The sequence below is a fragment of the Fulmarus glacialis genome, unplaced genomic scaffold (genome assembly GCF_000690835.1).
Source record: "Fulmarus glacialis isolate BGI_N327 unplaced genomic scaffold, ASM69083v1 scaffold7910, whole genome shotgun sequence".
Taxonomy (NCBI): Eukaryota; Metazoa; Chordata; class Aves; order Procellariiformes; family Procellariidae; genus Fulmarus; species Fulmarus glacialis.
In genome coordinates, this window is record NW_009189498.1 from 48,425 (window position 1) to 76,302 (window position 27,878).

A 27,878-nucleotide genomic window follows, 5' to 3' on the forward strand; every position below is an offset into this window, starting at 1 on the left:
CATCTTAAAACAGGAAGAGCACATAGACAGTGTTAGTTACAGTGTGGTGTTACCATGGTGCTCACCCTGCCTTTTTACTCCTGTTCATCTTATCTTCAGGTGTTAAACACAAAGAACACATTAAAAAAAACCCAAATCACATACTTCACTCTGAAGAAGCATGAGCAGCATATATACACTATTCATCATTGCATTTAAAATTTGAGGCTGCGTGCAAGCCTTTCAGACTAATCCGCTAAGCCACTATTCAGAGTTTGGATTTGCTTAGCAGCTCTGGTAGAAACATGGGATCAGTTCCTAGAAAAGTGGGCTTCTGAGCTCTAACTCCCCCTTTTCACTTTGGACATTTGTCCTGGGCTTTCCATGTCCCATTTCCATAAAATGGGAATGCTAGTACATAACTATCTTACAAGAACGTTAGGAAGGTTAATTAATGTCTATAAAGAATGGAGACATTTTATAACACAACAATCATCCTAACTCATCTAATCAGACCCAGAAAAAATATACAATAGTCATCCCCATTAATTTTGCCCTGCAGTTACCATTTAGTAATTTTTTTTTTTTTTTTTTGCAGAGCAACAAAATGAAAAATGTTGAAAAGCTCTGAAGAGACCATGTTTTTCTGGTCAATCCACTAGATCAACTGTGCCAACTCACCTTATCTGGATAAATCAATGGAAAGTGATTTTGTCCATAGGCAACTCTAATTTATTTAGTAAAATATAAAGTGGAGAAAAAACAACCAAAACCACAGACCATGATGAGTTTAATGTCTCTTGGAGAAGGCTCTGAGCCAAGCTCTAGCCGTGTTTGGGATCATAAATAAAACCATGGGAAAGCACATTACTTGTAACGCACGCTCATTTACGCTAGGATTACAATGGAAAAGGCTTACATGGTTTATGAGGAAGGCCCAGGTTTACAGCCTTTTAACATGGAATGCAAGAATTATTGAGCGAGTAAATACATGTTCAAGCAAATGCATGTCCAAGCCTCAAGCCTCAATTTCTGAGCCAAGCCTTCCTTCTCCCTCCAGCTCGCTCTCCCACCTCGTGCAATTCCTCTCCCCTCTTTCCACCAGTGAGCCAACACAGCACGCTGCAGTGCAGGGTAGAGACAAGCTTATTAGCTCGAAACAAACTTGCTAAGGATCCAGAAACGTTTCGGTCAGTACAGTGCGGTGCTGTGTGAAGTAGCTTTAAGCAACCCGGGCTGAGGAACGGAGGACTGTGGTTTCAGTAACACAGAACTGGGTATGAGTTAATTTGCCTCACCAAGAGGCTATGTTAGGTGTTTCTAGATGACATTATGCTTTCCAGTGGAGAATGCAGCCAGGTTAATGCACCACAAGACAGCACCTCCAGATCTAGCATAGAAGACCAAGAAGTTGTTGCTAAAGGAGAGATGGTGACTGGAAGGAAAAACTTGGTAACTGCAGTCCAGAGGCTGAGGACCAGCTGCAGAGAATAGGCAGATAAAAGATTTCTACACAAAAGATTCACTGGGTAAATAAGATTTCCCCAGACTTTAACAAATTGCTATGAGCACCCAAGAAACCCTCCAGACTTCACCTACCCCTGCTGTAAGTCTCACCCTGTGAATTTGAATGGCATCGATTGCCGAAGAAACAGATTCAAAGAAGACAGGATTTTCAGATTCAAGATTTCCACCGTACTGCATTGCTTTTATCAAGGAAGCTGCAATAAAACAAACATATGAGCACTGATAAGGTAGTGAGGATATATAAACCATCATGTTAAAAATTTTGCTGTAAGTTGATACTTGCCTTTGCAGTGTGCTAGCAACACATCGATGTGTCTGTTTTTACAGTCCATGTAAATCTATATGTGTGAAAACATGAAATTCAAAAAAACTGTTTAAAATACCAACAGAGAATAAAATACCCAAAAGGAACATATTCAAAGTGGGCAGAGAGGATGAAGTGCTGCTGTTGAAGCTATACTACCAGCAGCCACCAGAGCGAGCCCTTCTATAATGCAAACACCACAAACCCACACTAATTTCCTACCCCCCTCCTCAAAGTACTCGACAGCTCTACTGGTGATAAAATGAATTAAATCTGAATTTGATCAACAATTTAGCATTTTTTAAATTATATTTTTTAGATTTTTTTTTTTCCTTCAGTTTTTCTTTTTCAGCAAGTTTCCCCATCTCCTCTCCACGTGCTTACCTACCAGTGCACAAAGGCATGAATTGGACCTACGAAACTTCGAAACTTCCAGCAGTCTATCAGAAAAGCACCATAACCATTATACTACATTCTGCAGCAAGTTGTTCTTTATTCTTTCTTTAAAAATGTTCAACTTCACAGAGACTAAATATTCAATAAGCTAGAAAGTAAAAAAAAGTTAAAATAACCCTAGAACCAGAGTAGGGCCTTTTCTGGCAGATGAGGAACATCCAAAGCAGTCCCTGCTTCAAAAAATGCTTAAATAATCCATGTAAAGTGGAACAATTCTGAGATAAGAGATTCAATGAGAACCACATCAGAATACCCTATTTTTAAAAATAAACCAAAAGCCTGACTCAGTCTAAAAATCCCCTCCAACTCTAGCAGCAGTGATGATATTTTGGGAAGGAGTGTAACAATGAGGATGTTGAGTGTGTTCCTCCTCTGGGTAACTCAATTTTGGACCCGTCATTCACTCAGAGGCTGCACTACCAATCTGCACATTTCACAGACGATGAAAATTACCTCTCAAAAATTGGTCTAACACTTCTTCGATATAATTTGTACTTCTGGGGTCTCTAAGATCTTTTGGAAATCAGTTTCACAAATCTTTTTTTTTTTTCAATTAATGCTTTATCTAATAATTTTATTGAATACCCTACATTTTGAGGTGAGACATAATAAGGAGTAACTCCCACTCACCTTATTTAATTTATCCAGTTTTATTTTTGACTATATCCCCACCTATATGTAGTTTTAATTTAACATTTTTAAGGCAGCACTTACTTCAATGTTTAATCACTGCAGTAAATTGAGAAAATGGTTAGGATAAGAAAACGCCTGGGCTGAGACCCAAGTTCAAATCTGGTCTTCTATCTTACTCAGAAAAATTATATGAACGAAACCTTGCATACCCACTTAAATCAGTACCCACTACACATCTATTAAATGCCAGACCCAATGGAAATGTAAGAAATAGCTTTTGGACATTATTTTTCATCAACTATATAGAACTGCTCATTATGTGGTTACGGGTTTTGGTCTTCTGGGAGCTTCTTGGAGCTCCTGCAATGCCTGAGGAAGGCAGCCTGCTAGGTATGTAACCCACAGAAGAAAACATGGAGATCATTAAGACCTCTGGCTTAGCGGAAAACAGGACATACAGATAAAATCACAGAACTAAAAGCTGAAATTTTAAAGGGGTAAATACACACATGGCTCCACTGCAACTGACATTAACTGACACAAGAGGGTTCAAATGTGACCTAAAACAGCTTTAAAATTTAAAAAAAAAAAAGTTCAGAAACTCATCTCCATTACGTACGGATACTTACATTTGCACTGAATATCACCCAAAATCTTTAGAATTATTTTTTATATAACTTCATATATAGACACAGTGTATTTTAATACCAAATCTGTATTCCTCTTTTCCATGAGTGACATGTTTATCCACTGACATAGGTGAGGTGACTAGTGGCTGGCCCCAATAACTTGTATGTGTAATTATATTTTTATGTACAGAATTTGTCTGATGTCATGAATACCTGAAGCAGCACTGAGACTCCAGTGTAGTCAAAGAAATTCAGTCCACTGCAGTCTAATATCAAAACACATCGCTCACTGTGGCATGACTGCAACAATTCACCTACACATTTGATAAAAGAAAAATTGTAATTAAAAGGGAGAATTGTCAAGAAATGCATATAAGAATAATGATAGTTCAACAAAATAAGCCCAAACTATCACAACAAAAAATTTACTGTTATGTATTGGAGTATCAGTCAAGCAAATGGCACATTTTAGAAGTACAAATGAAGGACCTTAGAGCAATGGGATGAAGTGATGACGGGCAGAACATATTATTAGTGAGATGTTTTAGACAGGAATAGTCTCTCAAGAAATAAAGAATTGCTTCTTCAGATTTGAATTTCTAAATGAGTCAGGGTAATATCTTGGCTTATTTGGAAGAGTTTACATGGGATACACAGAGAATATATCTCTCTTTTAAGTTCTGATATTACTTTCATTTCTGTAGTACCTAAATGCCTGCCTATGGCTTAACTAATATCCTCCTATAAGGAAGAAAAATATGTAAAGTGGAGTGTTTCATTTTCCTAGGGTTTTACTGTGCTGTTTTTTGTTTGGTCAACTTTTTATATACTATCATGTATTGATGGAGAAAAAAAGATGTTGGTAAGATTTGTCTTATACTCATTCTTCAACCTCAGGCCACCTTGTGTTTAAACTAAGCACACTCCTGAACACCTAAATGCATCCTGAACTAGCACGTAGATAAATGATTCCTGGCTTTCATAAAGGGAAAACGAGAAAATAATGCATATCTTATTTACATTGCTCTGTGAACAAATATTTGTTATCATAATGCACAAAACTAAAAAAAAAAAGATGAAGAAAAGGAATTCTGAATGTAAAGATGGGTTAAGCTGAATGGTTTTGACAGAGCAGAGGAAAAAATTTTAAACTTCAGGGGACTTAGAATTTTCCCATGGTGTAGATTTATAACGGTGCTAATTCCTTTCTGACAGTACTCTGAGAGCCAGAGCCTTTTGGACTTGCACCTCCAGAGACTTACCATCTTTGTACCGTCCAACATACATTAATAGACACATACCAAACAAAAAGACAGGAATTTCAAAGGAAACCTCCTGCTGACATTACTGTGATGGAAACCAAGAAAGGATTTATGAGATCTGCTAGGCTGCTCACTGTAATCTTTTCTACGCACCTCCTCTGCCTCTCAAACAAAAGAACTTAGCCTTTCTCCCTATTACTTACTTGTGCTACCTTCCCACACAGCTGCCATCCTGCTTTGCAGCTGAGGCTGCCTGGCTTCTGAATGGGGGGGTAGGTACAGACCTGCTCCCTCTCTGAACCAGTGGCAAGGGCAACAGCAGCTGTTGAATTTGGTGCTGATACAGCCCAATGTCAAATCGGTATTCCCCAGAGGGAGAAAGACTTTGACGAAGATGTATGTTGCTGTGCCTTCCAGGGCAACTGCCGTAAGGATTAAGGATTATGTCTTCCTGCTCCCCTCCTTCCTAAAAATTTAAGCCCCACTTTTTTTTCCTTTTTATAGGGATTTTTCTTTTTTCTCTCCGGTTTTTATTTTAAAGGTCCCATGAAGAGTCATCATAGACTGGTTGGTACAAGGAACAACAGAGCATTTAAGCCCTCAAGGCAAGACTTAAGCAATCAGAAAAGAGGTCTTGTGCTATCTGTAATTTCTGTGACATGAGAAACCAGTTTATCCAAAAAAAGACTGAAATATGTACTGCCAAGACCTTTCAAAAATCTCCTCACATATAAAGTGCTTTGCACTCTTTTAGCATGTTATGGTATAGTGTTTGGTAGCCATTATCATTGCGTTGCTATGTGTTACAGCAAAACACTCTGTCACCCCCAAGTAAATTAAACACTGTAGTATCATTAAAATGTCATGAGTCTAGTTAATAAATGTAAACATTCAGACAACAGCCACCAAATGAGATTCTCTATTGTGGCCTTAATGCTTATAAGTGTTTTAAATAAACACGGTATTTTAATTCCATCCACAATGAAGTCATCTATATAAAGTATCTTCTGCAAAAGGTTGCTGCAGCTCTCCCATGGGAATGTATGTGCTCTGGTTTGATTTAAGTGTTATGAAATGTGGGAAGAGTGGAATTATGCAGCTTAATCCTTAATTGAAAGCAAACCCTTAGGTTTTTTTCTTTATTCTCTCCTCTACTGATATACAGCACAATATTGGTGGCCAGAGTGTCACTGATAATTCAGTTGATGTTTTCTGAGATTTTCTCCCAAGTAGCTTTACAGATTTAACATGGCTCTGATCTTATCCTATTTTTACTTTTGCATACTAATATTCAAGTCCCACTGTAAATGCAAAAAAACCAAGATGAGAGCTTAACAGGACAGCTTCTTAGGCCTTTGTCTGAAGACCAATCCAGGCAGTAGCGCGGGAAGTGGTTCCCCCACTGCATACCTGTCTCAGTATGTACACAGTGGTTCATGAGAAATAAGCAGGGACTCCTGCAGAAAAGGTATTTTCATGGGTTCCCTGCTTTTGAAATCTTAAAAAGTCAGTCAAGGACAGAATAAATAGGACCTCTTAGGCCAAGGTTAACAGAGTTTAACACTGTTTAGCACTCATGCTTCATCGAATGTTTGGTCTAACTGAAAATATTAGTCTCCAGACAACTTGAGTTCACACAGAAATGAATAGAAAAGTGTGGAGCCATTTTGCACACTTATATCCATCTTGGTTTTGATATCATTTATAGATAATAAACTCACCATGACAGCTTCCATTGGAAAATGAACAGAGCAATGTGTTCTGCTCACACTGAAATAAAAGTAACAAACTGTTAACATACCAAGGAAAACTAGTCCAATGTATAGTAACCAGAGAAAATCAATGCAATACATAAGAATTCTGTTTCTCAATATCAAAGTTAACTCCTTCTCTCCAAAATCATATTGTATGCAACAGCCTATTGGCTATAAAATATTTGCTGAGTATGTCTCTCAGTATTCTTCTAAAGTTATACCAAACAGATACCTTGCTTTTCTTTCTAGATGACTCAACCTCTGTCATGTCTGGACCCACTAGAAAGCATTTTATGAGCATGATGCTTTTCGGGAAGCAGGGGTTTGTTAAGGAGAGGCCAAAAGATGGGAAGGATGTTCTTGAAAAGATGAATTCTAGTCAGTGATCTTATAAGATTAACTTTTGATTCATTTTCTACTTGCTGCAATCTCATCTTCTGTGCTAATATTTTAGTGAAAACATTTTTGACATATAAATTTATTAAAGAATTACCTTTATCTGGAGAATTTTTTTTATAATTATTTCAATATGAATGCTATTTTCTCGGTAGAAATATGAGTTAAAAACGGAAATACAGCACAGGAACAAAATCCAAAGTGCAATTTTTTTCACTCCCATTACATGCTACAGAAAGACCTTTATTCCACAAAAAAAAAATTATGCACAATATTTCAGGCAAGTATTGCCAAGTACCTTACAGAAGAGACAAAGAGTAAAATCTCCCTCCTAAATAACTTATAAATTAACTTATTATGTTAACTTATTAACTTATTACACTTATCAAATTAACTCATAAATTAATTCCATGCAAATCCCAAGTAATTTCTCTCTGTTTGGGAGTTTGTTATGATACTAATCCAAATCATTTAACCTAGTACAACCAAGGAAAAAAAGCAGCACAATTTCTGAGCTGAATTCCTGTACAACGAGGAGAGACAACATCAGAGTAGGTATGGGTAGCACAGCTTTTAGCAAGAGACAGGAGAGGTGGTGGACACACATTACTGAATGTTGTCTTAACAACTCATCTGGGAAATGACTGTAATTTTTCAGCCCAATTTGCCAGACTGGATGAAATTGCCTACAGTAAGCATTGTACAGTATTGGAAAGTTTTCATTGTAATGATAGAAAAAAAATAAGACTTTTTTTCCCTTTTAGGGAGCATTGTAGTAAGTTGCAGTAGTTATGTGCAGATAAACTCGAAAAATACTATACTTGTGGAGATATTCTCCAAAACCAAGATATATATAATTTTTATACTGTTTATTTTTCCAATACAATCAGTGCAGAAAATGAAAAAGAAACACGATCTTTGAGAAAAACTTTAGCAAGTTTGTACCTTCTTCCTAATTCTCCTGGGATTATTTATAGTTAGAAACAAATGAAGTGTCTATCTCTCATGGACTCACCTCCAGCAAAAAACTCACATTTTATTCAAGTAGATTTGTAGCTACTCGTTGTCTTTTTAAAATCACAATCTTATATTAGCTGAGGTTATGTAAGTTCTGTCGGAAAGTTTGAAGGGCTTTGGATCAGTGCTTTTAATGTCTTTTACAGGATCATATATAGAAATAGTAGAGATGATATTTTCGAGTAATAACAATAAATAATTAATTTTATTCTATCCTAAATTAATAATTTGAAATATTACTTTTTTATATCTGTTTCAGTATCTGATTGCATTCTCCAAGAAATACAAGGAAAGCAATCATGATCTTCAACACTGTCACCATGATTACTGAAGCATATAGCACATCCTACCTTGTTTACATCTTCACATGCCTGGCTGCTTGTGCTATCCTGCTGGATTATCTTTATCATGTCAGCATGAAATTTCCTGGCATTCAGAAAGACTAATGGGTTGTTGACTGAAATTATCTTTATCTGTTTTAATGTCTCCTGTGGAATGAAATAAGCAAAATACTGAGAAGATTATCTTGGGTTTGGAGACTGAAAAACAAAGTAATTTCTTTAAAAATCCTGAAATTCCTGTACATCAACCTAGACGGAGTTTTGAGTTGTGATAATGATTTAACAGATAACTGTCTTGATCAGTCTTCACACACAAGTGAAGTAAAAAGGGAAATGTAAGTAACTTATACGGAAAATTATCCTTAATTCAAGTTAACATGAAAGCAAAGTCATATGATACATAATACTAAGGACTATTATCTGGCAAATAATAGTAGCACTATTTCAGTTGGTATGATCCCCAAACATAGGCAAGACAAGGTTTGCAGACAGGGAATATCTTTTATTAGACAAACGTATATAGTGGAAAAAGTACATGAGGTTTTGGAGCAAACACTGCGGGTGGTTTGGGGAACACTGAAAATGTTTGTCTCAGTTATCTGAAGATTACTTTAGTGCAACAGGGATATTTCTCCATGGAAATACTTAGTGGATCCAGACCAAGTGACACATTTAAAACTTTGCCAGCACGTATCTACAACCAACACAATAAATAATCTACACGAGAACCATCAGCCACCCCCAGTTCCTGTCTCTGCGCTTCCTTGAACAAGTTTCATCCAGTTCACCAGGTACCTTCAATGAAACTGTGTAGCCCAAAACACAGACATTATACACCAGAATGATTTCTGAAGGACATCAGATAAAGGTCAGGAAACCCCCAGGTACCAGTGGGGAACATTTCCCACAAAACAAGTACTTTTTCTCTCATTCTCAAGGTGGACTTAAAACACCTTCAAAAGCCAGTAAGAAAATTTATGTTTAAATATAAATATACTGATTTTGTAGGTAGGTAGAGTTAAGCTAATTCTACCAAGCTCTCTGTTTTCTGCAGGTTATGAACTATGTCTCTCTTTTCCTTAGGAAAATTAGGTCCAAGACAGACCAAATTCAATGTGGAGCAACTGCTCTCAGCTGCTTTTGTTTCTGCTGCTTCCATTTCAAACTTGAGGAAAGTCTGTCAGCCGTTAGGGTCTTCCACTTTTTCCAGTGGTACTATTTGATCTAGTAAAGACATTACATCTACTTATAAAGTTCTTTATGTATATTCCAGTAAATAACTGTATTAAGCTTTTATGCATCTAGTGCTGTAAACAGGAATAAGCAGGATCATGCGTGGCCTGTAAAAGTTACTAGTATTCTCAGTAGCATTTTCCACCTGACAGGCATGCATGCAACTAGAGATTCTTAAATAGCCACAGTAACACTGCTCATAAGTGCCAGCTGCCAAAAAAGCAATAGGCCCAATTTGCCTTTCAGGTATGTCTTTTATGGAAACTGGGGATCTCTATGTTAGATGTGGAAGTTCAGAGTATTCTCCTTCCAGGTGAGACGAAAAGAGGATCCCTGAATGCACAACCTGAGCATTGCACAGCAAAGATTTCCACTAGTTGTTTTCACATGCAAAACATGGTATCGCTGAGTGTCAGCTTCAACAGTCTCATAAAAAACTTTGCCTACTTCGGAAGAATGAAAACAGGATGAGATTTTAATGGACAAACACTGCAGCTGACAACACCTCAGCAAGACAGCAGCAGACCGTGAGGGCAGATCAACAGATCTGATTCCGAGAAGTTGTCCAAAAGGATTTCAGTCCACAAAAGTGCTATATGCAATAAAGTATCTTATCACTAAGTGCAATAAAGGATCTGGATACAGAAAATATCCATTTACTACTGAAATAAAATATCTGATTTATATGAGTATTAGCTCTCAAAAATGAAATACTTGTGATAGTGGGTAACAGGAAGTAAAAAACAAGAATTTGCAAGAGAATATAGGTTCAAAAAGCCTCTATTCCTCTTAACAAAAGTCAGAGACGTATAACAAGGTCACACTCAAACACAAGTAAGTGGAGCTGACTCACAGACCATTTTTTAAGTAGCTCAAAAAAGCATGGGATTGCATTGAAGATAGAGAGTTTTCCCAACAGAACTTCAAGCAAAACAGGAATGGAAATCTTCACCACAAACCACACAAACTACCTCCTTATTGTAGACTGCTATTCGGACTTCTGGGAACCACATGATCTCTTGGACACCACCGCAGCAACCATCATACAGACTAAGGAAACATTTCAAACATCCAAAACTGAGGCAATGAACCCCAGACTATGTACAGGGACTTTGCGCAATTTACCTATGAACGTGATTGTGGTAAATATCACATCACCAACATACCTCAGTCAGTCAAGTGGCAAAGCCTAACTGGCAATTAAAATGGCTAAGATTATATGAAAGAAAACTCTAAAATAAGGGTGAAACAGAGGGCAATGTATGCTTGAATGGAGAAATACTCCAACATCCCACAGATTCCCTTAAAAAAGATGCTATACACAGCTTGGTGTGGAGACAAGTGAGCACTTTGGTGCCATACCAGAGCGAGCAAAGTGGAAGACGAAAACTAAGAAAAAGGAAGACTGATATGCAGAGATCAAAGCCTATGGTGATAAACAAGACAATAAGCTTCCAAAAATACAAGGTAGAAAATTTGAAAGGCTCAAATCATAAGGCCAAATGAAGCAGATGGCAGACTTAGGTAAAATCTTTTTTCTAGGATGGGCAAGGACAACTGTGCCAAATTTGGCTCGGTTATTCCTGGCTCTGGTTTGGTTCAAGCTCTTTTCTTAATAAGAACTGTTCTAAGAAAAATGGGCTTCCTCTTTGTCATGTCCTTGCCAAGAAAGAAGGAAAATTATCTCAGGTGGCCAAGCCCTGCTGCCACTTAGAAGGATACTGGCAATTGCCCTGTGCACTCTGCACAGCACTGTCTACGCTTGGGGAAGAATTCAGTTCAGGGAACACTTGTGATGCAATGTGTTTCACATAAGCTTCTAAATACCCTCTTGATTTTTTCCACATTAAAGTGTCTTTTCTCCTATTGATGAAATAACCTCTATAAATCCACAGACCTTAAAGGCAGAGTAGATCATTAAGCTTACATATTTTCATGATTAAAAGTCCTGTTGTTTATGTCTAAGCTTTTATTTACCAGGGGAACTTGGATCAGTCTAACATTCATACATTAAAAATTACCCTAAATGCCTGCTGCAACCCAGTGACTCTAAATTCAATTAAAGACATTTTTCTAAATCTTAAAAATATTTTCCTTCTTTATTTTGTGTAATAAGCTCTTGAGCAATTTGCTTTCTTAACAAAAACGTTATTTTCCCCACTGTCTGCAGACACTAGTTTGTTATTACTTGGTTACTGGCATTAATCTTAATGATTAAGGAAAAAAAAGCAGGGGAGCAGTTAGCTTAAAAAAAAGATGCATACGGATTTGTACAAAATATTTTATGAACCGATACGACAAAAAGCAGGCAAATCAAATTTTGGTTACCCATCTCTGACAAAGTTACTCAACATATTTCCTAAGAATGAAAAGTGATATAATAATTGACAGCTGGGCCAGCCTCAACAACCATGTTTTTAATTGACATTTCAGAGTCCTCCCCATTCTCATGTACCTTTCACATTCCAGCATTGTTCAGCATGCCAAAACAGTAAACCCCCCTGAGCCACGTTCAGATTTTGAGCCCAAGATAGCTCTGATGGAAAACATTTGTGAGAAAAAATAAATTCTTTAGAGGAGAGCTTCTTGATGGTGAGGTAATAACTGCTGAGCATGTTGCTTACTAATACATAAGACCCCTTCATAAGCATTAGGAAAGGAAAGAGGACATAGCAGAAACTGCCATGGTGGAGAAGGCAGGATATCCTAGTGACGGGACTCCGTGCTGAAAGGACACATGGTTCTACTTCTCGCTTGGCTGCTGACCTACCATTTAATCTCGGAGGAGGGAGTTCACCTCTCTGGGTCATTACCCGTCTCTTCTTACCATAGGCCTGACCACAAGAAACTTTGATGATAATTGAAATGAAAATAACCGAAAGAATTTAAAATCTCTGACTGGTAGGTTTAAGTCTGTAAGAAGCCAAATTTTAAAAGCAGTCTTTCGGAGAGATTCTTCCATCCATTTTTCACGTGCAGGTACCCTTGTTTGAGTACGGGGTGGTGAGACAGTGAAGTAGTCTGTGACAACTTCATGATGCTGTCCCTCCTTCCCCAGCCGCACACGGTGTCCTCTGGGACAGTCCGATGACAAGGGGCTGGTGGCAGAAATGGGGTCAGAAAAGAGATTGTGGATGATGAGAGTATCAAAGGACTTTCAGGAAATGAGGAAATTTGATAAGAATACAGAGACAGCTATTGTCTGCTCAGCTGGACCTTGCCCTTGCTGCCAAGAGATTTCCTTAGACTTAGGAATTAGGAAACTTTTACAAAGAGCAATTCCTAACTTAAAAGTAACAAATAAACTAAGATAGACAGATCTAAGATGACTTGCCTAACTTCGCTTTACAGATCAGCAGCAGAACTGGGAAAATATTCCAATTTCTGATGCCCAGACTAGTTTTGTATTTGCTAAGTCATACTGGCTTTAGATTTCAAGTGGTCACTTCATAAAAATGTTTCCTTGACTCACTGATTACAGTCCAATAACAAACTAGAGAAAATAAACAAATCTGAATTGGTGGAACACAAAAAAAAAAAAAAAAAAATTAACTTACACAATTATCTTCTGTTTTGTATTTATATTCCACTTCTTTCACATTTTTCAAATCCAGTGTCTTTGCTCTGTAATCAATACACAGAGAAAATCTGTAAGGCAAATCATTGGTAGTCTTGAACAGAAACAGGAAGAGACACACCCCAAAACTACAGCGTAGAAGTTGCGATGATGTAGTCCGTGTGTATTTTTGTGCATATAGAGCTTATTTTTAATTATAATGATCCAGTTAAAAGGTAAAAAGCACATTTTAAAATTATAATATATCACTTTGAAAATACGAATAATGGAAATTTCTGGTAAATAAAATGTTAATTTTAAGTTTCACTAGTGTTTTGTAGCTGGCTAGAGAGCTATTCTCAAGTCAAGGTAGCTAACATATAATCTACAGCTTCAAAAGTGCAGAAGTTTAATTAATATTTTTTACCTGCAAAATATATTGTAAGGAAAGGAAAAAAAAGACATCAAATAGCTATGAGTCATGAAAACTAAGGATGTTTTATTTGTCATTAAAATTTACATATCTTTGTATGATGAAGCAGAACGTTGCACTCTAGCTATCAAAGTGGGGGACTTAACTGGAAAAGCCAGTATCCCTATGCTCTCTACACAGCCAGTGAAAAGATAAAGTTGCCTTGAAAAGGCAGCTCGGTGTAGGACCTTCTGCTTCGATACATCATTTGCAGGAACACACTTAACTGCAGAACAAGAAGACTATGAAACTAGCTATTATCTGAGGTCTGTGCCTAAAGCTAGGCAATGGAAATAATCCCAGAATACAAACATTTAATGCGTCAATGTGCAAGGAGTATTTGCAGGTACTGGGGTTGGCTAAATGAGGTTTGCAAAAGTCAGCTGTTCTCTCCCATTTGCATAAACCAAGATGTAGCTGCTGCTGTTTTTAACACATTCTGATGCATAACATGTACCACGTCCAATACTCTGGCATCTGAAGAGAAACTTCACAATAAATCATCTACGGTATTTTTCTTGCTTCACTTTTGCTGACCCTTTTGCCCACAACTGGATGGCTTACTGCATGTTCTCCTGTTAACCTTACCTGTGCAGTACAGTTTTTAAGGCTGTTAGCTTGTTCAGTGCCTTTAGATTGCATGGACAATCATGTGCAACCTGACTGAGGACGACAGAAATCACTGGGAAGGGTCTTATCTACTTTAATTAGTGCAGGTTCAGACTGAGGTCTCTGCTAGATCAGACAACAGAAGATCGTGCTATTTTGTGTCAGATATCTCTCCCTTTCTGCTGTGGCAGAACGTCAGACATCCAGGCACAGGGTGAAAACAACATGAAAACTTACCTTTTCCTTTACTAGCAGAATTTACCAAAATTTTAGTTTGCTGAGTAGCAGAAGGTTACCAGAAAGGTACTGATTGATTCAAGCAGAAACCATCTTCCATAATTTGTAATTGCCTTGTAATTCTGAGCTATTTTCACACTGGTTCTGCAACTTATTCTATGGGAACAGAGCTATGCACAAATGGTTAACACTTTAACAAGCATTGAATCAAGCTGTCTATATTGTACTTAATTTCAGTGGGTTTCAATGTTCATGCAAACAACTGCCTGCAAGCAGCAAGTCATTTGCAGGACTGGTGAGCTATGGATTAACTTCGTAGCACAAGGCGATCATGAACCTCAACTGATATTTTCCTTTACTTATGATCCAAAGTAGCAACTGGAATATATGGAAGAGAATATACAAATTTGTATCGGCTCTAGTTTCTTTGTCCTGGCTTTTCTAATTCATACATAGAATTTATAATGTACTTTTCATTATACATTTGAATAGTTGTGCAGTTCATTAATATATATTAGCAGTGCTAATGTCAACTATCAACTCTTGTGCAACATACTATCTAGGAGTTTATAAAAGGCGCTTAGTTACTAAAGCTTGCCAGACATACTTTCTCCAGCAAATAAATATCTAATGGAAAAAAAAAAAATATTATTGATATTTCTGTTTATCTTATGCTACCTTCACCTAATCAGTGATAGAGATGTCTAATACTAAGAGAAATCACAAAACAATGTCATGGTATGTTTTAGAGATCCTTAGCCTACAGTAAATGCACAGGTGTGACTTTTCCTTTTGAATTGTCTTATCTAGTAATTTTCTGCAACTAAAAAAATGAAGTTTCATTTCTAAATTTAGTGTACTGGATGACTGTCCTGACAGTGAAGCAATGTGCCAGGAAGAAGACATAACAATGTGCTACTGGAACTAGAATTTCAATAAATCTATTTCTCACCTGGGAAAGCGGAAAATCACAATTACTGTAGTGCAGACAACGCCATACAACAGTCCCACGTTAGCAGCAAAGCATATCGTAAACACGTAGGTACTAACCCATATGCTCTTTAAGGAGGGAAACAGAAAGAAGTGATTAGTTTCAATTTTTGTTACAATGTACCTTTTATGAATGAGAAATAAAGATTTTTAAAACTAAGATAGTTTCACAGAGGTGAACATTCAGATCTTTGAACTGGCAAATATTGAAGACTAAATTAGCGACTAAAATAATGCCTCCCCATGGGAGGACACACGTGACATGGCAGTAGTCATCCCAATGCTCACAGACGTTCCTTTCAGAGTTACTTAAAATAGCATATGTAGTTGCGCTAACAGCATAATTCAGAATGAACTCAGTTGTTTTGTAAAGCCTATATTTTATTTTTCACATTGTAAGCTTTTGTCACCTTCTTCGCTACACACATTTAAAATCCTCCTTTCCTTTTACACAATGAGGTACCCTAAAGGCCACGTACAGAGAGCTTGTCTCCCACTAATTGTGTAAGTGGGAATTCTGGTTTGCAAGGAGGTTAATTAAAAGTGGCATTTATCAGAGTACAGATGACTAAACCAACTCTATAACAAATAAAAATTATTGGGGAATAAATTTCTTCACACGGAAAGGGTGAGATTTCAGATTACTTCCCCATCTTTAAATATTTGATTAATAAAACTTTGGATACATTTTAAATACAATTTAAAAAAAATACAAAGAAGCATATCTGAAACAAAAATAACTTTGAAAAGGAATTTAAAATATTAAAAAACCAAAAGTTTTTAACATTTCAAATTTTTTTCTTAATTATTTTCTAAACAGAAATGATCACACATATTTCCATACTAAAATGATATATATGGCAGATTTTACAATTTGAGAGAAGTACAAATTACTTGATTTCTTATACCAACCTAATGTCAGCACATATTTCTTTCTTTAAGGGAGCTTTAAGCAAAGACTGCCACCTAATGTTTCTATAAAAAGCGTTAAAGAAAAACGGAAGGTATTTTCACTCCTCTGGATATACTGATCTCCACAGGTGCCTGTTTCAACAATTACAGTGCTTCTTGTTAATGTTTGCAGAGGAAAAGATCACATTACAATGGCACAATCAGTGTTAAAATTGTCCTTTCTGATGCTTTCACTTAGCTCAGGAAAGCCAGAGACAGTACAATACTTTCAGCCGAACCACAGGAATTTTGCTCAAGCAGATTTCAGAACTGTTATTTTATGAATTATAAAATGTAAGTCATACCATACTAATTTGTGCTTCACAGAGGACGGAGTGTTACATGAGTCTACTGAGAAACCTTTTCCTCCCTCATCTTCAAAATTTTAAACTACTGCAAAAGGTTTTGCAGTCTCTTCCACGGCATGGCTGCTAAGTAAAGAGGTAGTTCATTCTTTGAAACAGTGTTCAACCTCCAGTTATATTTTATGACATCTCATACAATTTTTGTGTATATATTTGCAAAGAATACCTTTACGAGCAACAAATATTGAGTTCTGATTAATCAGTGAGAAAGTAATTCTAAGATTTAAAAAGCTGGTATAAATTTATGAAGGAGCTTGCTGGACATGAAAGGGCTAACAGAAGTACTACAAACCTGAAATTCAGGTGGGATCAAGAATTAGCCTGTCCTGATAAGGCTGAGCCCTTGACAATGCCTGAGATCAAGCAATCCACTTCAGCTGCAGACCTGAGCCTCATCACATCTAACTAATCACTGCTGCAAGACCTGCAAAATTCTTCTGTTTCAGCAGAAAACAGAAAGCATGGAAACCCAATACATAGGAAGAATCAAAGCCAAAAATGTTTAAATACTGCTGAGTACTAAGCAGCCTAGTATCCCACATCTAAACTGTAACCAGAGACTGTCATTGTTGCAGAGGATGAGCCAAAACAATCATATTCTCATCTGTCAATCACCCTTTTAGTGCTTTGTATTGGCCTGGAGTCAGTACTTTTTTAGGTAGGGTAGCATCAAACTTGTAGAAACAAGTTATGTTGATCTGATAGACATTTTCTTAATTCATGGGTTGTCGCAAGGTTCAACAAAGAAGTCATAAAAATACCAAAGTTTTCTTTGGCAACTTACTTCAAGATGGTTATTGTATATTCCAGGACAGATAGACTCTAATCATTCTTCAAATCTTAGCAATAATGTATTATAGGCACATGTTATTCTCAAAAGTCAAAACAAAATCAAAATATGCTTGTACTGTATTAATTTTAAAAAAAAAAATTCTAAAGAGGGAGAAAAGAAACAAGTAGGAGATATGGATTTATGCTGAATTCTGCATATATCAGAAAGTATAGGAAGCACTGAGAGGTACTGTGACTGTACATACAGCAGCTGCCTCCGAAACTCTGTGGTCAGTGTGTTTCCATGTAGACCTTTTCATTTCATAAGGTCTACCCATCCACCATTGAGGGGAGTGTGAAATGGGAACTTGGTGGGGAAAAAAAAGCATATAAATAGGTGAAGTGGGAGAATACTCTCTGAGCCAATAGCTAAACAATGCAATACTAAGATACTGTGATACTAAATGTTTCTATACCACTTCGAAACCAGATTATAAATTTCCCTTTTTGTTGCAAACTGTTGCAAACAGCTGTTGCCTGTATGGGTAGGGTTCATTTCACTTGGCATTAACTATCTCCTGCACAGATGTCTACAGCTGGGTGAGCTGTCAAGATTCCCACCATAATCAATAGAGACCCGGTTATCAGAGTGAGGGGAATTTAAGATGCAATTCACCTGACTCCTACCTGATTTCGCTGCTGCCTGCTTCAGGAAGAGATGAATCATACCCTAAAATGACTTGATTGACCAGCTCTGTACTGTCTATAATGTGAGGCTGTGATGACTTGTTCAGATACAGAGGCCCTTGCTGCAGTCACCAACATGCAGTCAGAAGAAGAATCCTGTTAAAGTCCTGTTCATTCAGCGGGTGCCTTGGCAGAGAAGATGCTGGAGTCCAGGAGGAGGCTCTGGCTCCAGGGAGGCTGCGTAGCATGCCCATGCTCCCACGACCTTCTGCAGACAAATGACTGATGCGTGCATATGTCCTTAGGGCACCCTTCATCAAAACTTATGATTCAAGTGCTGAAGTGAAGACCACTCCAGCCATAAAACAGGAACTGCTTAACAGTAAAGTGATATGGTAGTTCTTTAATATAATATTTCACAAGCATTCCACACACAATGGTTGAGAAGGTATTTGTTTGCACAGACTGCCCTGGAGACAGATGGACTGATATAAATATTATTCTTTAAAAAGTATTTATATGGCAATCACCCTTTCAATAGATTAAGCATTTGTAAATTCCTTCCCACCCCATTGAGACTAACTACAGCAAAACTAATATAACTCAGGGTAGCATATTCACTAATGTGGGAAGGATAGAAAATCTCCCTAGGATGTCCAAAGCTGGAAGCCTTCATGTAAAATTATCATCATAGAAGAGATGCCTTCCTACTCTTTGGAAAATTATTTATATAGCAAAGCCCTCAGTGCTTTCTCATGAATCAGGGCCCCTATGTGATGAATACCTGAACAAATCTAAAAGTTCATCTCCCTCCTCAGGATAATATGTTAAAAAGTTCTAAAAATACATGAAATTTCACCAGTGAGCTCCAAAATTCCATGGAACACCCTCTCTGGGCCCCCTACTCCAGTCTATTTTGACAAAATAGATTGGCAGGGTGGCGGCTCCATGTCTTAGAAACTCACACTGGCAAGACCTTGGAGGACACTTGTCAAAAGTGAGAACCTCCTTGTTGGATCTACTTTAATTTCTGAATTAGTAGCATTCCTTACATCCTTATATATTAATATATGTGCATACACTTACAATTCATACATCCATAACTACCTCTCCCATCACAGCACCATGGAGGGAATGTGTAATTTTTACCATAAATTGTTGCCATTCTTTCTGCTTTACAAGTCAGGCATACAACTTAGCTCTGCCTCAGCTGTGGTCATTTCCTGGTGAAGTCATTTGTACAAGTTTTAACATTTTTTTCTCTTTAAATGCTATAGTATTTCTTTGTTGAATACCCCAAATCCCTGTTATATAATTAACTCGTGACAATTCTATTGTCATTTTTCACTTAGAGGGTCATCTTCTGAGATACCTTTTCCCCATCTTTTGTCAATTTCAAGTCCAAATGTTAACAGCAAAAAAAACATTTTTCTTCAGAAGTCCATTACCAGGCAGTAGTCTTTGCCTAGTTTAAATGGCTGCAGCTCATCTGGGATGCTCAGCCTTAAAAACAAGAGTTAACAAGAACTTCACTGGCCTTTTCATTGATACTAGGGAAGTGCTCTGTCAAGCTGGAGAATAAAAAAGGGAAGTTAGTCCTGCATAAGAAATTAGGCTTGCAGGAAGGATGTGGAAATCAACTTTTAATCTGAGGACCTGAAGAGTGAGATACACTTACAGAAGAATTCCAGATCAGCTTCCTGATAGTTCCCCAAAAGTAGGCAAAAATTCAAGACAAATCGCTCTCAGGTTAATGTACAAAACACAGACAACGCAGGAATCAACACCTTGGAAACAGCCAAAAGGTGAAGACAGCAGAGGGAGAACAAATACTGTTATGCATATAGTTATGTATTTACATATATAGTGGAATAGAGCAATTATTGATCTGAAATTACTGAAGTCATCCAAGAAGGTGTAGGGACTGACAGAAGACCTTAACTGAAGCAAGAGACCTTTGAAGTTCATATGAGTGCTGTGAATGGCAGGAAAGGGCTCTTTGGAGTAAGGGCAGTGGGGTTCTAGCTGGAAAGAAATTGAATGTGATTTGAGAGATGGGATGTAAAAACAGGGTATTCCCGCGGGTTGATAAAAAACAAGTTTAAAGAAAACTGAAACAAATATATGTAATAATATTCAGCTGATAATATTTAGTATTAGCTATTTAGGTCTGTCAGCCTAGCTGCTCCTTTGAACTCAGCTGCTCCTAAACATTAACTCTGCAGGAAAAAACAATCCATGGCTGAAAGGAGAGATGTCAGACTCACAGAATATCATGAGTTGGAAGGGACCCATAAGGATCATCAAGCTCAACTCCTGAGCTGTACCTTTCAAGCTGTACCTTTTACATTCAACAGGATTATGTTTTATAAAGAACTAATCAACAAATAAATATTACTCAGCCTGTTTGTGTTCAATGAGAAGCTTAAAGGAGTGCAAAGGAACAAGGTAACAAAAGCCATAATATTCTGTTTCCATGCACTCTCATTTGCCAGACCTATGAGCATAACAAACCTGACTTCTATGTTACATGACGCATGCCCTTCAAAGAATCGGTTCCAGAAAGGACAGCTGCTAATTATTTCCAGATGTACTTTTTAGAGTTTCTATCTTCAAACCACTTTGAATAACCTGGGTAATGGCACTGATTCATTTCCAATGTGCTGTCAATTGCTGGGGTGAATCTTTTCAGGCCAAAATCAACACCAGTGTAGTTACTCAAATCACTGGGCTTGGTGGGGCTCCTCAGACCAGGCATCAATGTAAGATCAACTTCTATAGCCTTACTTTAGATGATGCTATTTAAAGCAAGATGATTTACCCTTTCAGGCTAAGGACTGATGGTACAACTACTTGAAGATAAATCATTGTTCAAGTATGTTCAGTCAAAGAGATAAACCTAGCAAACTCTCCCTGTCTATAACCTTTCTTAGAAATAATGACAGATGTCAGAGATGTAATAACTAACTGTGCACCCATCCTTTTCTGCCAAAACCACAAAAGCAAAAATCAACTAGGCTAGTTGATCTATGAAGAGCATCAAGACTACTGAGCTTCCAGAACATCCTGCTGGAAAACTTAACTACTTATTACCTCAATGCACTGATAGAGAAGCTATATCTCTCTCCCATAACTACCAGTTTTCTCAAGTCCGCTGTCCCCAAAATAATTCTTGATACACATCATCCACCCCTTGGGACACTGGAAATCTAGGTTAAGCTGAAGACCAAATACAGTACAAGTGGTAGAAAATATTTTCAGAATTTTGCTGCTTGAGGAACATAAGATTCATGAAAGACAGAGCTTTTCTTCTGGATGATACAAAAAAAAAAAAAACCTCTCTGACAAAATGTGAAAAATCTCACATAGCCAAACTTGATGTTGTTTACTCAGCTTTGCTTTCCATACTGAAATCCAGTACTGTATAAAAAATATTTTATTAAGTCTATACTTACTATTACTGCTGTAGAATACTAAATCACTGGTGAGTTCAACAAAGTCCAGTATTACCTCCAGTAACCTATATCTCCCACTACAGAGGAGAAGGATATAGCCAAAATACCTTTCTGAATATTTGTTAACTGAAACTGCATAAACAGAAGTTGCAAAAGCTTTATGGGATGTCAATATGTATTTATGTAAATGGTTAGAGGCTTTGGTTCCACTAATAGGCCAATACATTCAAAAACTCCCACAGAAGAGAAATCTAGGAGTCTTCCTAAACATCGACTGATCTTTAATATTTGCTAGGAATTCTGTGCAAATGTCAGACTATTTAGACTTTGCATTAAACTAGATTTTTGTACTATGACTCTTTCCATCTATCTGCTTTTTCTGATGTATTCCTCCTCTCATACTGCAGAATCTTTCATTATGATCAAACAATAGATATTCTGTTTGCAAAATCTGAGAGTTAACCTACAGCACCCTACAACAAGTATCTTTCTGCATCTCTACTGTTTCCTGTTCTGTTTGTCCTGCACGGTCATTCTATATCCCCAGAGGACAAAGATACCGGAATCTCTTCAATAATACTGCAATAACAAAAGCGTGCTAACCAGCCAGAGAAAGCACACAAAATTAGACACGCATCTGCTCAGATTAACCTGATCTGTCTGTATACACATCTTTTAGCATTAAATTAGGTTTGATTCTTTATCATTTGCTAAAATTCCATTTTTTTTAATACAATTGACATTACAGATGATGTTATTCTGAGATAGAAAATAAGTTGATAGTACACAAAAACCCTAATAATAATGGCTTGCACTTATCTCTTCTAGGACCACACAACAATTAAAGTTTATTTAGCAGGTATTTGTTAAAGGGTCTCAGGAAAACCTCCTTAGATTAAGTTTCACTTACCCAGTCTATTTTATCCACATTCCAATATTTTTTTAAGTCACGGAACTGCATTAGCATCCCCTTCAAGCCCACAACAATAGTGCTTGCTAGGACACACTGTAAAGAAATAAAAAACAAAAGCCATTTACATAATTGGTAGTGAAAACAATGCTCTTTCTTCAATTTAGCAGTCAATATTGTAATTAAATTATCAAAAAACTGAAGTTAGTGTTTCAAAAATGGGACAAGCACAGGTGTCCTTGTGACACAAACGTAACAGTATCAAAACCATTCTTTTTTTTTTTCCTGAAGGCAATCTATAGGCCACCTAATTGTGAGAAAAATGACAGAAGCTTCAGGACTTCCCAAGACTCTCCATGTGTCGCCAGACCAAATACATTCTGCCATAGTCTGGGAGACTCGGAAGCAAATCAGGACTCAACTTCTACACAGTGAAGAATTTTAGTTCCCCTTCTTCACCACCTAGAGAAGGCCTCTAGAACAAAAAATCCATTAACTTTGAGGCAAACAAAATAATTTATTGTTCTCAAAATCAGACAGGAGGAGGTGATGGAAGAAGAAATCATCTGGAGACAAAAAGGATGGAGTACAAAGTGCAGTGCATAGGTGGGGAGGGCTGAAAAAGCATAGTAAAAAGAAATAAAATATCAAGAAAGCAACATACGAAAAGTTGTTTTAAAATATGGGGAAAAAAGCCTACAGGAAACCAGTCAAAATTTACATATAATCCATTTAAAAAAATGAAGGGAGGAAAGCAGTATAGTAAGAAAAAAGACATATTATGCACCCCTCTTCAAATGTCCTTACTTTGCACGGTTAAAATAAGCTATAAAAGGATCTGTGTTTGAAAAGTGAGAACCTTCATGTGACACTTTGTAAACAACAGCACAAAGTAAATTTAAAACACAGTTGAGTTAAAATTTCGTGTACAAACATGGCAGAAGTATGGATAATTTTGGAGCTGTATTTTGCATCTTTGACATGTCTCTTGTTAAAAGTAACTATTAATTTGTAATACCAAAAGCTAGATATAGCTTATCTGAAAACACACCACATCATTGCTTTACAGAGTCTTAGTGTAGAAGATGTATTCCATGACAGAGATATAAGAACACCTCATAATCTTTCTGTAATTAAGCTTAGATCACTATCTACAGTCATTTGTGTCAAATTTATTTGAAAAGCAAAGTCATACATCATAGGCATAACTGGAGAAAAATTGTGGATCTTCATTAATTTCTACCACACTTTGTCAATTTACAAATCCACAGCAATCTGGATGTATATTTTTCATAAACGGCTTGCCAAAAGAAAGTACAAGAGAAATGCTTTCTTATATACTTATGTGATAGCCTATATATGCAACTATATATTTGTGTAAAATCTATATGTATTATGTTGTCGCCTCTGTATTTTATGATTTTCTCCCATTGAAATTAAATAGAGCTGTTTTAGAGGTAGTACTATCTTTCTCTGAAAGAAATTAAGTCTTTAGAAAATGTTTGACATCATCTTTAAAAAAGAAGATAAGTACCCTACCATAGGCAGCCAGTACAGCATAGGTCCAATTGCATAGATCACCACAAGAATTAATGCGCAAGAGATAAGGCAAGCCACCTAAAACAACAAACAAGAAAAGCAGATCATTCAGTCTAACAAAAAAAAAATTAAAGTGTGTGGAAATTATCAGATATTGTAGACAAAGTCGAGAATGAGATGTTGAAGATGTTAGCTATTAACGTATCTATGGATTGCAGATGCATATAATTTCAGTTTTAATCTCTGGTGATTACCTTCAGCCAACTACAGTGAAAACATAGTAAGAGATCTCAACATCTGTGCTTGACCCTGCTGACAGCACACAGGCAGACCACGGCATCACTTACACACTTGGTTATTAAATGGAGCGTGTGTGTGCAATAACTCATCCCAGAAGTTTCGCAGCACCCACTGTCATTCTGCAACATATTTATAGCCATGCACCCTATGTTGCACTAAATAACAGATCTGTCACAGCACTGAGCAAAAATTGTATATGGAGAACTGTGTTGTCATTTTTGCACAAGAGAAGATTTCTAACTTTTTTTTCTGGGATCAACACTAAAAGGAAACTATTGTGTTAAGTCAGAAACCACCAATGATTTCATGTTATTATCAGTGGACTTTACTTTAGAAAATGTAGGAAGAATTTTTTTTATATATTAAAAATTACAATTAACACAGGTGGCATGAATCCAGACAAATATATGGTCTAAGAATTATGTGTTTCTTCACAGTATTGTATTAATCTGATGGAAAACTACAGTAAAATTGCGGTCTCCTACTCCACTCTGACTGCTCACAAAGTAGAATACTTCTGGTCTCATTAAGATACAGTCCAGATTCACAGAAGGTTTTTGACGATAAGTAGACAGATGCTCACTTTATTTTTATATTGATAATATGTTTCTTTACTAAAATAATTAGGTTTCATTTTAAGAGACAAGTTGTTAAAAACAAAACCAGACAAGTTGTTAAAACACTAGAAAATTAAAGCCATGGTGTACTTAAAAATACCATCAAGAAGGATAGACAGAGTGTTTACAGAAAAAAGGGACACAAAATCTGCTAGTAAAGTCACAAGGAACTTTTCCCTCTTTCTGCCTTCCCAAAAAGCAAAAAAAAAAAGTGTTGTTTCTATTTGAAGGATACTTCTAGCCCATGTTACAGTCCCTCACTTCTGTTTTCTGCCAGGAAAAGATATCACTGAAAAATAAATGACATCACTGAACCCCAGGTATAGCCGTTGGAGAAAAAAGGACTGCTCTGAGCCCCTGAAAGGCTCTTTGCATTTCTTTCATGACGTATGCCAAAGTAAACTGACTTCTCTCTATGTAGGCAGAGCAACCCCTCCCTCTTCTTTTTGCCTATGATCTGACCAACATTTATTAGTGATGTTCTCATCTCTTCGTTCTGCCTAGTCAGCCTCAAAAGCAGAGGATTATGTGGATGTGTTGTTTTCCAAAAAAGAAGGCAGGAGAGAGAATTTTATGTTTACTAAAGTACTCTCATAGTGTTAACCCCTGGCCACACTATAACTTTTGGAAGCAGGCTCTGCTATACTGTGAAACCAATGGATAAAACAGAGTTACTTGTTATTTTTACCATGTACTTCCTACCTTGAAATCAAACTATGGTGGTTTCTTTTTCCATTTCATATATTGAATAACCTTCTATTAGGGCCTTTGCCTACATGTACCACAGCTAAAGTGCTCAGATACCCTACGTGCCTTCAGGTTATAGGTCTTAGGTATAGGTCTTCAGGTTACCTTAAAGCTTCCTTGGAAAAGCCATGATGCAGTACAACTGCAAATTGCACAGACAATACGTGAACAGGTAACAGAAGAGGACGTCTGATGAGGGCACGTGGTATGACATTGAATCCAACTCAAAGATATGAAATAGCTAATAGCAAAGTGGTAGCTAAACTATTTGCATATAAATGCTTTCAAAGATTATTATTGGATAAATTATTCATTATGATTAATCGAGTTCAGAGTACTGTGTAGGCTAATTAGCAAGTAATTAACATGTAGAGTTTTGAAATAAAGCCCTGTATCATTTCTTAGTATTGTGGTATCTGCATGAGAAATAATTGCAGGAGATGGTCAAGAAGAAACAGCACCTATAGACTGTACTTAGCCTTGTCAGTTGTACCTCGTTACCCTTTTCCTTGTAATTAATGTCCTTTACACAGGCAAGAGCAACAGTGATAAAAAGGCAATAGCAACAAACTTCAAAGGACATAACGTTTATATGGCAGGATGCTACTGATGGACCCTTGAGTTTCAGAGGAAGGAGGGAGAGGCAGTGCTTAGAGGACTGCCCCAGGGGTGTCCCGGCTGCGGTGGCCCACGTAGTGCCACCATACGCAAAGGTCACAGATCAGCAGTTTGCTACCTCTCTTGTTCAGGGGCATGGTTTGGACAGGTAACAGCCTTACAGGGTCACAATTATCTTTTTCATCAATTGCAGTTCCCTCTTTTCTGAGCTACTGGAATAAGAACTTCCGGGGTTGGTTTCCAACAGTAGGAAATAGCCCAAAAAGTCCTCAAAAATCTGAATGTCATCTCTGTGGGCTCAATGTATACTGAGGGCAGACACGTACATCATGTCACAAGGCAGAAGTTGGGAGATTGCTTGGGTTTTTTAGGAGCAGGTCTTAAGGTTACTTTCACTTTATTTTGAAAATCAGATAGAAGCACTAAATTAAATCTGATTTTTTTCTAAAACTTCAGCTTAGCCTGTACCATTAAATCCATTAAACACCATTAGAGGGCACTTTTGTTACAGTGCTAACAAATTCACATAAAACTGAAGGGCTTGTGTGTAGTCTCCCGCAGGCTGAAAACACAACTCCTAACCTCCTTACTGCCATAGACTTTAGATTTTATATTGAATTAAACAGGTACAAATGAGTAAGTGGAACCATCAGCTTTTCTAGTAAGACAGTTGCTGATCAGATGAAATTCCATGCCCATTGTTAACAATGGCAGAGCAGAGTCATTTCTCAGGACAGAGGAAAAGGGAGAATAGGGAAATACAATGGATAAATCAGTACAAGTTCCAGTGAGCGGTATCATAGCCTTAATTCTCCTACATACTTCACTCCAACCCATTACCTGTGTTTTGGCGCCCGTACTGTATAAAAGTGCCGTCCGTCCCATCGCTGCAGCACTTGGTATGCAAAAGAAAAATGAAGGAATCACGTTGCTGAGGCCATGAGCCAAAAATTCCTGCAAAGTTGTTAAATAGAATATGGTTTTTTCCTATTGTTCTGTCATTTCAATGCTTCTTGCCAACAAAGGAGTCCCCTATGTAAATATTAGCCATGACAAAGGATGGCCATATTTTTGAGGGAGAAAACCCCACATATGTACATGATAAAAGATCTCCCAATAACATATCTTCTCACAACTCAAAACGAATTTGAATGATAGAGCTGCTGACCCAGATTCATCAAAAGCAGGAGGCACATTTTGTTCACAGAATAAATGGCATTGCTAAGTTTTGAAGATGAAATTCAGCCAAAATATTTACATCTTGATCCACATCTGCTTTTTAACAGGCCAGATTCTCAAGTAGTGGGATCTGGACCGTGTCCAGGTTGTTTCTGGCTTATGACTCTACTGGAAAAAGACAGCCACTGATTTTTTTTTCTTTTAGAGCATGCTTTAGTGAAAGTGAAGTATGGTAGCAATACTATCTGCATGCTGTCTTTCATTACAAATATACTTGGTGTTTATTCACAGTCAAAATGCAGACATGTCTGAACAAAGATTTATAGAAGAAAAAGTGGGGAAGC

At 37.1% G+C, this 27,878-nt stretch overlaps 1 protein-coding gene across 1 annotated transcript in view; it reads right to left on the reverse strand.

The window, feature by feature from the left end:
• The window catches only part of SLC26A7 (solute carrier family 26 (anion exchanger), member 7), a gene marked incomplete at its 5' end in the record, with an annotated part of 52,501 nt that overhangs the window by 493 nt on the left and 24,130 nt on the right, over positions 1 to 27,878 (reverse strand). Inside the window, 10 exons of the mRNA XM_009582234.1 lie at positions 1,597 to 1,700; positions 1,790 to 1,844; positions 3,742 to 3,842; positions 6,512 to 6,560; positions 8,308 to 8,445; positions 13,089 to 13,155; positions 15,358 to 15,464; positions 22,535 to 22,630; positions 24,074 to 24,151; positions 27,196 to 27,309. Coding sequence (XP_009580529.1) covers positions 1,597 to 1,700; positions 1,790 to 1,844; positions 3,742 to 3,842; positions 6,512 to 6,560; positions 8,308 to 8,445; positions 13,089 to 13,155; positions 15,358 to 15,464; positions 22,535 to 22,630; positions 24,074 to 24,151; positions 27,196 to 27,309 — 909 coding nt within the window. The remainder of the gene's footprint in view (positions 1 to 1,596; positions 1,701 to 1,789; positions 1,845 to 3,741; positions 3,843 to 6,511; positions 6,561 to 8,307; positions 8,446 to 13,088; positions 13,156 to 15,357; positions 15,465 to 22,534; positions 22,631 to 24,073; positions 24,152 to 27,195; positions 27,310 to 27,878) is intronic.